Source organism: Notamacropus eugenii, chromosome 1, assembly GCF_028372415.1.
Source record: "Notamacropus eugenii isolate mMacEug1 chromosome 1, mMacEug1.pri_v2, whole genome shotgun sequence".
Taxonomy (NCBI): Eukaryota; Metazoa; Chordata; class Mammalia; order Diprotodontia; family Macropodidae; genus Notamacropus; species Notamacropus eugenii.
Genome location: NC_092872.1, coordinates 720,619,093 through 720,632,933, shown reverse-complemented (window position 1 = coordinate 720,632,933; position 13,841 = coordinate 720,619,093). Strand labels below are relative to the sequence as shown.

At 42.8% G+C, this 13,841-nt stretch overlaps 1 protein-coding gene and 1 long non-coding RNA gene across 3 annotated transcripts in view; both read right to left on the bottom strand.

Annotated features, from left to right (window-relative positions):
• The window catches only part of LOC140522166 (uncharacterized), a 518,496-nt gene that overhangs the window by 83,620 nt on the left and 421,035 nt on the right, over positions 1-13,841 (bottom strand). The window lies entirely within an intron of this gene.
• The window catches only part of LOC140521889 (uncharacterized), a 38,468-nt gene that overhangs the window by 9,050 nt on the left and 15,577 nt on the right, over positions 1-13,841 (bottom strand). The window contains exons 4-7 of one of the 2 annotated variants that reach the window (XM_072637079.1): positions 10,869-10,945; positions 9,820-9,910; positions 2,305-2,431; positions 877-972 (exon numbers count right to left, since the gene is read on the bottom strand). In XM_072637079.1, the coding sequence (XP_072493180.1) occupies positions 877-972; positions 2,305-2,431; positions 9,820-9,852 (256 nt within the window). In that variant the 5' untranslated portion in view covers positions 9,853-9,910; positions 10,869-10,945. Of the gene's footprint in view, positions 1-876; positions 973-2,304; positions 2,432-9,819; positions 10,946-13,841 lie in introns of both variants that reach the window. The other variant, XM_072637078.1, reaches the window with a different exon arrangement.

Sequence of the window (13,841 nt, the reverse complement as noted above, 5' to 3'; positions counted from 1 at the left end):
CCAAAGTCTGGAACTGATTCTGCAATATGGCTGATGTGTACCTGCATTTTTTCTCATTCTTGTGTCGATTCTGAATCCTCCCCAATTCTATTTTCCTTAAACGATTATTTCACACCTAGAGTTCCCTTTTATTCCGGTGTATCCCACTGAACTCGATAGCTTTCTACTCCCAAACACTCTCCTTTCCCTAGATCAATTAAGACCAAGCTTCCTGATCTGTTGTTTCTTCTCAACCATTTCCATGTTTCTATGACAGATGGGCAGCTCCTTGACAGCAGGAACTGCCTTTTCCCTTCCTAAAACTTGATGAGGTGCCTAGAAAACTGGAGGTGCTTAATCCATGCTTATTGACTGAGTGCCAGGACTCATGACTGACACCAGGCCCCACCTTCTACCTCAATCCCTATATTCTGGTTTCTGTCTTATTTGTCAAATGCAGCTTCTGGCCTCAGCTCTGTTTCTCTCCTTTTTGCACCTTATCTGCTATTTCAGTGAACTTTCTCTGGTTCTAACCCTGATGGAACCTGATCAGATCTATGGTAAAGATTATAGAGACTTCTTTTTAGGCGTTTGAAGAATCTCTTACTATGGAACACCTGGGAATTTCTACTACCCACTTCATCAGATTGAGAGTGGCTGTCAGATTTAATGAATCTGCCAAACAATTCTCCAAGAAGGGTCCAAATACTGAGCCTTAGAGATCAATAAACGCACATGGGTTGATGATTTATGTAAAGTATATCCTAGGATTAATTCTATGTGAGTGACACATAGCTAAAAATTTCTGAGAAAGAATCCCAAGTCAGGTGTTCCTGCCCCCAAATCTAGCACTTGCATTGCCCCAAGAACCAGAGTCACAGCTTTCATATCACTAACCTGTACAGCAGCTCCTCAGGCCTTCTTGTTCCAGCTTCTGTGGTACTTCCCTTTCCTCTAAATAAGAAACCAAATATTTCCTGGGAACTGGAAGCCCTAAGAATGTAGAATAAGGAATGAACAAGGAGAAAAACTTAAAATTGAGTTCTCTTTAGGAAAAATACAAAGCTGCTCCATTTTGAGAATCACTCCAACATGCTCACACACATCTGGCTTATTCTTCCATTAATGCTTGTAATGAAAGTAACCAAAAAAAGATGTGCCAGATCAGCAATGAGCTCCAGAAAATTAGAGCCTGATGAATCAGTTTTGCCTTTGTCTCCTATCCACCCATGAAACCTATCAAAACCTTTTTATTGTTCCTTCAAAGACTCATTGCCTTTCATGGCAAGATTCTCCTTTGGGGGAACTCAATAAACCTTAGTGAAATTCAAATTGTTGGCCAGTCTCTTAATCCTACCATATATAGGGGTCTTGAGAGCAAGGAGCAAAGGATGGTTCCCAGACGTCCTTAAGCATGGTTTCATAGCATTCATTTTTAAGAACCTTGGGGAAAGGTGGGGGAGAAGGTCATGGAACCAACTGGGAAGGAGAAAATTTGATCATGGTGCACCTTCACCATAGGAAGGACTCATTGAGAGTTTCCATTATTTAGAAATTAGAGGCAGCTGGTAGTGCAGAGGAGAGAGTCCTGGGACAAGAGTGAAGAATGCCAAGGTTTAAATCCAGCCTCAGACAGTTACTAACTATGTGTCTCTGGAAAAGTCACTTAACCTCTGTTTGCTTCAGTTTTCCCAAATGCCAGATGGGGATAATAATATGAGCTAATAACATAATATTGTAAAGAAAGTACTCTACACAACAGCTGATGAACAATAGGTGAAGACAAAGGCTTATTTCCCTCTGTTATTTCCCACCACGTGTACTGGATAGTGGAGGCAATTTAAAGAAAGACTAAGGAGAAAACGTATGACACTTAGCACACCCAGAAGCTGAGAGTTACAAACTGATGGTTCTCAAAAAGAAGGATATCCTAAATAATTGGCCCATCCCAAAGACGAAGGGGGTACAAAGAGAACCATACTTTCTGAGCACTTTTCAGAGATTTGGCAAAAACAATTAATGTCCAGGGAGAGCTTGGGCTAAATAATCCAGAGGATTAGTTCTACAACTGAGATGCTTCAGCACTGATCTGATCTTTGACGTCAAGCTACCTAGAATTGCCAAGAGACAGCTACAGGAGCAACAAGTGAACATACATGTTATCTTCATGCCATCTACTCACCTTCTAGAGGAAAACCAGGCAGCAGAAGGACAGAAGAACACCCCATTTCCCTTCCTGATAATTGATAAACGATACAAAGCCAGCACAATGAGGGATAAAGATACTGCCTTTGATAGCAGAGGGGCCAGGGGAAATGTCCTTACCCAAGGAGAGCAGGTTGTAGGCATTCTCCAGCATGACTGCCTTGTAAAACTTCTTCTGAGGATGGTCTAAGAGGTCCCATTCCTCTGGGGTGAAGTCCATACACACATCCTGGAATGTCACCAGCTCCTAAAACATCAAGAGTCACAAGATTGAGACCTAAAAAAGACTCCAGAATTTAGGCAGTCTAACCCTCATCAAGTGAAAAGAGGAAATTGAAGCACAAAAAGGGGACTGACCTAAAAGTCATATCCTTGTTGAGTGAGAGTCAATACTTAAAACCACAGTCACTGAGAAGTCACTGAAAATTGAGAAAACTATTTGATATCATCAGTTGGAATCAACTTGAGAAATGTCTTACTATGGAATCTGGGACAAATTTTGTGTGTTATCTGTGATTCTGAAAGATCTCAGGAAGAGAAAGAGAGAAATGTGAAATTTCTTCCTTATTTGAACTGATAAAAGCAATGTTCTAAATAATATTATGTCAGGTTTGTGAGAAGCTGGCAAGTAGAGTGTATTCTGGGGTGTGAGGGGCAGAATGAATGTTTGATTAAAGGAGAGGGAAGAAAAATATCTAGCTAGTTACCTCAGAGCCTGAATCAAAGTTCTATCCAGATAAAACATGAAAATGATTCATAAGAGATACTTAATTATAACCTGAACTGAACTAAGGGAGATGAGACTTTTCAGCCAAGTGAAGGAGAATAATCTGTCAATGCACAGGGTCTTGAGACTGCCCTAGATATAACCTGTCATGGCCAAAGCATCTCTACCTTCTCTTTATGATTGCTTTCATTTGTCAATAAGTTACTATTTCATTATTAAAATATTTAGTAGCATAGTTGTTCATTGTTGTTGGATTTTTGTGTTCAAAGCAGCCTAAAATAATATCACCATGTAAGGGTGAAAGTACAGTGTTTGTGACCATGGATGATCAGACTAAAAGAGGCCAGAAGGCTTTACCACAGGCTGGGAACAAATAGTCCACATGAATATTTGGGATGGAGAGGCCTCTCCGTTTGCACATCTCACTATTCTTTTGACATACTACAATTCTGCTATGCTTGCACAGCACACCATGTTCTTTGATGTCGATAAGCTATTCTGGGTAGTCCTTTGTCACTGTCTCTGATGACTCACCAATGATTACAAAATTCTTCAGAGACCTTTGGAATGCCCTTGTATTATGTCTTCTGACCACATTGTCAGTGCCTACTTTGCACGTGTTCTTCATAAAAGTCTTTTAGGAAAACATACTTTTGGCATTTCAATAACATGGCCAGTCCATCAGAGTTGTGCTCTCTGCAGTAGAACGTGAATGACTGGCAATCTAACATGAGAAAGCCAGAGTCCAGTACTTTTCCAGGTGACCTTCAAAATCTTCCTAAGATAATTGTGATGGGATTCAAAGAAGATTCACAATTTCTCCATTTGCTGCAGTCAGTAGATGCTGAATGGTGGAGAACCTCTATTTTCCTTGTATACATTTTCTGAAAAATTATTTCCCCTTACTACAGGTTTTTTGTGAATGTTGTCTTTTTTTAAAGTTTTGAGTTCCAAATTCGATCACTCTTTCCCTCTCTTCCCTCTGCCACTAATTTACGTACTGTGGGTGTAGGGTGTATTCAGGGAAAACCAGTACCTTTGGTGTGATGACTGTAAAGCCCTGTTTGAGGTGCTTTCCAACTTTGGTATCCACCTGTTCCACCTAATTCTCACCTGTGGCTCCAAGAATGTGCAGCATGTGCACTGGCCACACTCCTGTAAACCAGGTTGAGGGTAACCAAGTGTTTCCAAATCCATTGGTGAGTTAGGGGGGTGTCTACCCCAAGTATGTGAAAACTTCCTCTGGTGGAATGGGTGGATGAGAACAATTTTTTGCAACAGCCATGAAGGCAGATGGAGCAGGTGATATGGAGTACTTAGAGCTTAGTTAGACAAGACATAACTGCATCCTGAGACAGTGCCAGCCATCTTGACTTGGTCCTGCCACTGAACTATGATGAATCTGGAGGAGAGAGTAAGGCTGATGACTTCATGCACCTCTGCCTTACTTAAATCCAATTCACACATGAATCAAAAGACAGCACCCACACCATTTGACTATTATACTTCAAAGTCCTGTGGCAATCGTCAAGTGATGAAGCAGCAGGTGTGGATGCACTGGGAGCTATAGTCATGACCCTGCACACAGGTGGCCCAGCACTGTTTCTCAGTGGAAGCAGCAGTGGGACAATTCAGCCCCCTGGGTGTCTGAGCAGCCTTTTAAGGACTGCATTGCTCATCTCCTGGTGTGAGGAAGGGGGCTAGAAAAAGTGCCCTAAACACTGTCTGTTTACCCAACACCCTATCCTGATTACCGTAGCAGGTGAGGAATCCCACTATGCAGTCAAAACGCACAAAAATTATAAAATGTATGAAAAGTCTGCAAACATCAAAACATTTACTCACCATGGGCACATGGAACGTGTGCACACTAATAGATAACACAAAATCCAGTAGACCTGAAAGAACTGCTCTTGTTGCAAGAGAACTGAACAGGTATCTCATCTACAGAGCAGCCCTGAGTGAAACAAGGTTGGCAAAAGAAGGCAGCCTTACTGAAGTTAGATACACCTTCTTCTGGAGTGGGATCAGTGAGGGGGAGTGCTGTGAAACTGGCGTGCATTTTGCAATCAAAACTTATCTAATCAACAAGCTGCTATGCCTGCTAAAAACAGTGAATGGCAGGCTCATGACAATGTGATTGCCATTTGCAGGAAAATGCCATGCAACCACCATCAGGGCCTATGTTCCCACCATGACAAACCCTGATGAAGTCAAAGAGAAATTTTATGAAGACCTAGAGACCCTTATCATCACTGTGCCAAAAGAGGACAAGCTTATAATTCTGGGTGACTTTAATGCTAGAGTAGGCTCACAAAGCAGACTTGACAGGGAGTCCTAGGGAGGAATGGAGGTGGAAAGAGCAACAGTGGTGGTTATTTCCTGCTGAAGACTTGTGTATTGTATGACGTTCTCATCACCAACACTGTCTTCTGTTTTCCTCACTGCAATGAAACTTCATGGATGCACCCTTGCAGCAAACATTCGCATCTAACAGACTAGGTGATTGTAAGGAGAAGAGACAGACAAGATGTGAGAGTGACAGAGGCAATGTGTGGTACAGGGTGTTGCACTTACTGGAGACTTATCCTTTCCAAGCTAAGTATTTGCATTCAGCAAAAGCACTACCCCCAAGGCAAAATGAATACCAGAAGAATTAATCTCAACCAATTAGAGCTCTTCTCTGAACATAAACAGTTTGTTGCTGACTTGGAGGGAAAGTTGAGCCAACACACAGTTGGCAACAGTGGAGCAGAAAAGGAGTGGGCAGCTTTCAGAGATTTGTTGTACAGCACTGCATTTGCTCATCTGGTTCAGAACACTCACAAACACCAAGACTGGTTTGATGAAAGTGATGGAAAATTCAGAAGCTGCTAAAGGAAAAACAAGTATTCCACAAGATGTACCAGCAGGATAGCTCATTCACCTCTAAGAAAGCAGCATTTAATTCCATCATAAGGAAAGTATAAGCAAAGCTTAGAGAGATGCAGGATTCCGGGCGCAGTAAGAAGGCAGATGAAATTCAGTTTTGTGCTGATAGTAACAATCCAAAGTGCTTTTGTGATTCCCTGAACGATATTTATGGAACAGAAACTATGTTGCATCACAACTACTCAGTGTTGTTGGAGCCAAATTGATTAGGAACAACAGACCATCATCAATCAATGCTGAAGTCATTGACCATTTACCTCAGGTTGGAGTCCATCCCTCCTTAGCTGAACTTCCAACTGAAGAAGACGTTTGGGCTCATTTCATGTGGCAAAGCACTTGGTACTGAGTCTATTCCAGCTGAGATTTGAAAGGTAGGGTGACCATTGCTCATACAAAAGCTGACTGAAATTTTTCAAGTTATATGAAGGGAAGTAGAAAGGGACTTGCATAAGGGGGGAGGGGAGAGACTGAGAGAAGGATAAACTGGAGGAGGCACTGGTCAGAGGCAAAACAGTGGTGAGGAGAGAGGGGAAAAGGTCAAAGAAAGAGAGAGTGAGAAGGGGAAATATGATGGAGGGATATATACAGGCATCATAACTGCAAATATGAATGCAATTGACTCAATCACAAAATGCATTAATAGATGTGAAACAGGTAATTTTGGTTGTACTAAATTTGAGTTGGTTTTTTTTTTCAGAAATAAAATCAAGACAACCAAGATTACAGGGAAAGTTGATAACTGGGAAAAAATTGATAAATATATCAAATATTTAGATAAAGTACTGAGTCAAAATTTATAAGAATGCAAGTCACAAACCAATTGATAAATGGTCAAAGGATATGAATAGGCAATTTAGAAACAAAGAAATCAAAGCTATTTATAATCATATAAAAATTCTCTAAAGGAGTATTGATTAGAAAAATGCAACTTAAAACAACTCTCAAATTAAAACCAAATTCATACCTATTAAACTGACTAATAAAACAGAAAAGAGAAATGATAAATATTGCAGGGAAACAGGAAAATTGAGGCACTAATGCATTGTTGCTGGATTTGTGAACTCATCCACCCATCATGGAAAATAATGTGGAACTATACTCAAAATGCTATATAAGGTGGATGCCCTTTCACCCAGCAATAACAGTATGAACTCGCTATCCACAAAATACTTTTTTTTAAAAAGACAGAAAAAGACCTACTCGTAAGAGAGTATTTATAATAACTCTTTCTGTAGTAGCAAAGTATTTGAAATTGAGGAGATGCCCATGAATTGGGGAATGCCTTTACAAGTTGTACCATATGATGGCAATGGAATATTATTGTGTTACAGAAAATGACAAGCAGGATGATTTCAGAAAAACCTGGAAAGACTGAAATGAACCGATGCAGAATAAACTGATGCAGGATGACATTTTACAAATTAACAGCAATACTGTATGATAAGCAACAGTGACAACTTAGCTATTCTCAGCTATATAATAAACTAAGATTATCTGAAGGATTGATGATGAAAAATGCTCTCTCCCTCCATAGAAAGAACTGATTCAGCATATAGAACTAAAGCATACTAGTTTTCACCTGCTTTCTTTTTCATTCATTTGTCCCCCCATGAAATGACTAATAGGAAAATGCTTTACATCACTGCATTTGTAGAACCTGTTTTAGATTGTTTCCCGTCTGTAGGAGGGGTAAGAGGAAGGAGACAGGTACAACACTGTGACCTCAAAATTTAGGAATAAAAATATTTTTATATGTAATTGGGGAAAAATGAAATATTGTTTCAAAAAAGACTAAAAGCCAATGGCAGCTAGGAGACACAGTAGATTGTGCCAGGCCTGGAGTCAGAAGGATCTGAGTTCAAATTTAGCTTAGATGTTTTCTAGCAATGTGACCCTGGGCAAGTCACTTCTCCCTGTTTGTCTCAGGTTCTCCTATGTAAAACGTGCTGGAGAAAGAAATTTGGAAACACTTCAGTATCTCTGCCAAGAAAACCCAATGTGTCACAAAGAGTCAGACAAGACAAAAACAACAAATAGCCATTCCCCAATAGATAAATGGTTAAAAGATCTGAACAAAAACATTTTCAGAAGCAACTGCCAAGACTCCCCAGCCACATGAAAAAATGCCCCAAAACACTAAGAAGAGAAAAGAAAACCACAGCACTGAGAATTCATCTCACACTCTGCAAAACTGACAGCAATGACAATAGCACCCGCCAATGTTGGAGGAGCTGTGGGAAGCTGGGCACACAAACACACTGTGGATGCAGCTATGGAATGGGAGAAGATCATGGAGATCTAAGTTCAAATGCGGCCTCAGACACTGACTAGTTATGTGACCCTAGTTGGTAACTCACTGAATCTGTTGGCCTCAGTTTCCTGAACTGTGAAATAAAGATAAGAAGAGCAACTACTCTATAGGGCTGTTGTGAAGATGGTTAAAAGTAGATTGGAGGGAGAAAGTAATTCACTCTCCTGGGTCTCTGCCTTTGACCCCTATACCTGTTTGAGAAGAACTGAGTGTCTCCTTTAGGACAGCCCTTTCTTTCCCCCACTGGAAAAGAAAACTCCCAGAATTTTGAATAGTTCCCCAACTCAGTCCTTTCCCGTATCCTCTCTAACAAGGGAAGTACTAAGCCCTTAACAAATGCTAACTAAGTAACAGCTAAAGAAGGCATTCTTTTCTTTGGCCTGGTCCAAAAAGCTCTGCTAAGGGACTTTGAACATGGGAATGTGAACCAGAAGCCAACTTAACCTGTTCTCTAGAGTTGCCACATTTTAAAAAACCCAGGAGCACAGTATGCAAGAGGCCAGGAGCACCTCAGCCCTGGCTCATAGCATTTACTCCTGTCACCCCTCACTGCCCCCTCAGTGTGCCCTTGATGATGCCCAACTACAAGACAGGGTGCAACTGACAGATTAACTATTTGTGCAGATCAGACCATGGAGCATAACAGAGCATCCTGTCTTCCAGGTCTGCCAGGGAGAGCTTGGACAAAGAGGCAAAGGGGAGGGGGAAAGCAGTCCTATGGATACGTGGGGGAGGGGTGCCAGGCACGGATACAGGACCAAAGACAAGAGCACTACAGAACAGAGGAATGAGTGCAAAGGTCTTAGGAGGGCAGCCACTGGGGATGAGGTGTAGTTCGTGATTGTGATACCAATATGCCATGGATTAATTCAAAGGACAGAGAACAGAGTGGTGTTGTTACTACCATTTTCAATGTCCTGCCTACTTTCATAAAGAAATGATAATGTTTAATATAAAATTTTGGAATAATCTCTTTGTTCTCTCTGAAGCAAACTCAGAGAATGCCTTTCCTATGTCAGCAAAAGCCAGCCAAGGCTGACTCTACATTCCTTAAGGAGACCTTTAACCTAAGACCCTATGTTATGGCATATCTTGAATAATGGGACTTTCCTTTGTATCTTGTTATCTATAGACACATAACTATGTTATGGCATATTAATGGTAAAGAAAATAGAGACATCTTAGGTTGTAATTTCTATTGAACATTGTTTACCCTTTCCCATGTCAGTTATCTGTTTTGGGGCAGGGAGCCTGCCATTTACTAGTGGTGGGATTTCCAAGACATATGTTTACCCAGCTTGGAATCCCAAGGCCTGACCAACATTGCTTTGTTAATTGTCCTGTCTTACTGAATTTATGATTTGCTCAATTAGGAGAGTTCCTTTCTCAAGGCAAAATGTATATAAGCCAGAAGATTTCTGCACTGGGTAGCCAGAACATTTCTGGCTCCATAATGCATTATGTAACTGTTTTCTTTATGGGGAACTGATCGATTAATTAATTAAATCATAAAATGTATGCATTTAGCCATGTTGCCTTTTCTTAACAAAGTTTTCAGGTCAACAGAAACAACGATAGAGAGATGATTGCCAGACTTGAAGACAATCCTCTTTGTCTATGGAAATGGCCTCTTTGGGGGTCAAATCTGTAGACACAGTGCACTCACCTGGGGTGGGGGTCTGCAGCTGTTCAGGGACATTCCTTCTGGCTCCACACACTCCCAGACTGGGCCAGGCTTTGGTCTTCTGCAGACTGAGCTGGGGAGAGAGAAGGATTGCTGGGCAGGAGGCTGGGCTATGGGGATTTACAGGGAGTGAGACCCTGCCCTCAGCAGAGAGAATGAAGCCCAGAGGCAGGGTCAGGATAGAAAGAGATGGTCCCACTCTCTCCCATTTCTCTTCTTTCCACTTGCCCTCCCCAGTTTCCACTCAGATCACCAAGAGGCAGAAGGGGCTTAGGATCCCACATGGGACAACAGCAGTCAGAGGCTCAGTGGCTCCTGAATCAGAGATTTCCCTCTGATTGGGTAGGGGACCAGGAACCCGAAAGGGCAACCCAGCTCCAGAAGAATAATCCCTTCAATTGCGTCTCAAGGTGGCCCTCATCCAGCCCAGCCTTCCATTGTGGATTACCTTGGAAACACCCCAGGCTATTGATCTTCATACATACCCCTTCTCCTTTACCTCCGGATCACCATAGGCAATCTGCCACCCCTCAAACCCATCCCAAATCTTCATATCATCTTTACTTTTTCCCTACAAAAGTCAGTCCAAACCAGACCGAATGGGCAGATTAAAAAAACAAAACAATCTCACCCTCCTCTATTGATTGGCAATGAAATCAACCTCGTCTCTGAATGAGAAAGGCCTTGAGGGGCCCAATTCCTTGGAGGCAGATCCAGGCCTTCACATGGCCATTTCCAGGTTCATTCAAGTCTTTCACTTGTGTTTTACTCAAGAGAGCCTTCCTGGATCCCTGAGGGGAATTTTGTGAAAAGGTGACAAAATCTTAAATGGGGGTACCCCCAGATTCTTGAGAACTGATTGGGAGTCTGGAAAAGAGTTAGCAGGAGGAAGCTTGTCCAGGAAACAGGTTGTGGGGGAAGGATTGCTCCAGGGGAATCTGGAGCTAGACTCACCACAGGGTCAGAGGAAAAGGACGAGATCCAATGGAATGAACAGCCAGCAGGTCTGTGAGGGGCTGGCTCAGACCTACCTGGCACCTGCACCCACAGAAATGGCCTCCAGAAGGCAGAGATCTCAGGTCCAAGAGAAGACAGCGTGATCCGGGATCTGAGGAAAGAAGGCAGAGGGAGCTCCAGTCCAAGGGTAGAATGCAGAGAGATCTCAGCACAAGTTCCAGTTATCAGCCAGCATACTCTGAGAGACTCCTCCCAGCCTCTGAGGCCCTCTTTCCTCCAATTACACGCAGGTTCAGCCACTCAGGACGCTTTCTCCCTCTCCTTCCCAAAACCTGCCCTCCATCAAGTGGATACAGCCTTAACTACTGGGATGACCCCTCTTCTGCCCTAGACTCCACCCAGGCCTCCAAACCCCACCCCCGACCAGGCTGGTCATCTCGAAGGGCTCCTCCTCGCCCATCACCCTCACACCTGATTTCCTATTGGAGGAAAGATTCAGGACTTTAGGAGTTGGGAGGTGGAGAACCAGGCAGAGGCAAGCTGGAGATTTCCAGGGAGCAAGGGATTCACAGCCAAAGGGAGCTTAGTTTGAGAATGGAGGCTATTCACCTAATGCAAGCAGTTTGATTAGCATTCTCCTAGTTTGAATTGGAATGTGGCTCATTGAAAATCAGATTTTATTAATTCGGCATTTAAGGGCATATGTTTAGTGATGAGGTTGAGGGGTGCCGGGGACCCTGGAATCCCGACATGCCGGGCCCTGCTCGAATGAATCCCACACAAGCCTTCTTAAAGCCAAAGAAAACAAAGTTTATTAAAGATTCGCCACCTTAGGTCGACTCCTAAGGAACCCAAGCAGTTGGAACGCTTGTATTCCACAAGGGGGCCAGATAGAATCTTCCGTTAGAGAGTCTGAGCTGGATTGAATGTGATAATGTTTAATATAAAATTTTGGAATAATCTCTTTGTTCTCTCTGAAGTAAACTCAGAGAGAGCCTCTTCCTATGTCAGCAAAAGCCAGCCAAGGCTGACTCTACACTCCTTAAGGAGACCTTTAACCTAAGACACTATATCTTGAATAATGAGACTTTCCTTTGAATCTTATTATCTACAGACATGTACTATGTTATGGCATATTAATGGTAAAGAAAATGTAGACATCTTAGGTCGTAATTTCTATTGAACATTATTTACCCTCTCCTATGTCAATTATCTGTTTAGGGGAGGAAGCCTGCCAATTACTAGTGGTGGGGTTTCTTTCCTTATCACCGAGACATATGCTTACCCAGCCTGAAATCCCAAGGCCTGACTAACGTTGCTTTGTTAATCGTCCTGTCTTACTGAACTTAGGCTTTGCTTAATTAGGAAAGTTTCTTTCTCATGGCAAAATGTACTTAAGACAGATGATTTCTGTACTAGGTAGTCAGAGTCACCTCTGACTCCATAGCGCTATGTAACTGTTTTCTTTATAGGGAATTGATCAATTAATTAATTAAATCATAAAATGTACGCATTTAGCCTGTTGCCTTTTCTATAACCAAGTTTTCAGGTCAACAAATGTGAGCACCTTCATGGAGGTAAGATGGACCTTAAATACAGGAAAGAGGGAAGGAGGGATCTGGGGCGGGGTGGTCTGGTAGTCTTGGATGACGGGAGGAGGGGTTTAGGAAGGGTCTTGAGGAGATTGGGGTAACTAGTGAAGTCCTTTGGTGGGATGTAGGTGGGGCAATCCTGAGGTAACAGACAATGGAAGGCCAGGCTAGGCCCAGGGAAACAGATTTGAATGTGAAAGATTCAGGAGAACTGGCTACAAATTTGAGTATGAAAGGCCAGGTTAAGTGGCAAGATTAGCGGGGAACCTATCTGCAAAGACCAGGTGGGGAGCTTCAAACGGAGTTCAAAGAGGTTTCCAGAATCTGAACACCATCACTGGCACAAATGGAAGGGGAATCCAAGGAGCCACCCCTCAAAGGCCAGACTTTCTGGGGGCCTTTCAGACTAATGGGACAAAAGCTCTCCCAATCCAAGGGAAAGTCTTGGCTTGGGCTTGTACCTCATCATTCCGCGCTCAAACAGATTAGACCCAAATTCTTTTGTGGTAAGGGGAGAAGGTCTCAGCTTCTAAAACTGCTTCCTGCAGGCAAGGGGTGTAGAGCTGTCCCTGCCTGGAAGGGGCCTGTTCAAAGGGTCAGATTTCAGAACCTGGGTGGTGCCAGGTCCAGTGGGCTGGAGACCTAGGATTCAGTTGGAGGTTGGTATATAGCCTGGGTTGTGCAAGTTGATGGCTTGCACTCTGGAAAAGACAAACCTAGCACGGAGGTTAAATAAAGACCAAACAGGCACACAAGGAGTATAAAGAAAAGACAGTTTCCCTGGCACAAAAGATAATGTTTCAGGAGAAAAATTAAAGACGACTATGGCAAGGCCAAAACATAGAAGGGCATGTTTGATAGGGGAGGTTTTTGCTGGCAGATATCCCCTTTCTTTCCAGATTGCTCCATGGGCATACAGAACAAGGAAAGCACATTTTGAGTAAATAAAAACAACATCTGGCCTGGGGTCAGGTCATAAGGAATGGGGTAAGACTCCCAAAGCATGTCCTCTCCTTTCATCAACATAAAGTGAAAGGTTTTCTAGCTTGGGTAGAACCAGTGCTGACCTGGTGGTCACATTAGTTTTCAGAGTCTCCAAAGTTTTAGCCTGGTCTGAGTCAGGGCCTTGAGGAGGGTCATAAAGGGGTTGAGCAAAAAACTGAAAGTAGCAATCCAGAGTCTCCAAATTCCAGCCATGCCTAAAAACACTGACACTTGTTTCTTAGTGGCTGGAACAGGGATAGACTGGATGGTCCTTTTTCTCTCAGAGGTTGAGGAGTGAGAGAGGTGAGCATGAGTTCAGGGCCTAGATACTTTATGGACTGGCATGCCCTCCTGATGCAAGGCAAAGAGGTCTTGGCTTGGGCTTCTACTTCATCAACTACTTTAAGCAACTTCTGTCCCAGGGCTTAGATGTGGTAACCCAAAGCATTTGGTCAGTCTCCAAAGAATGAG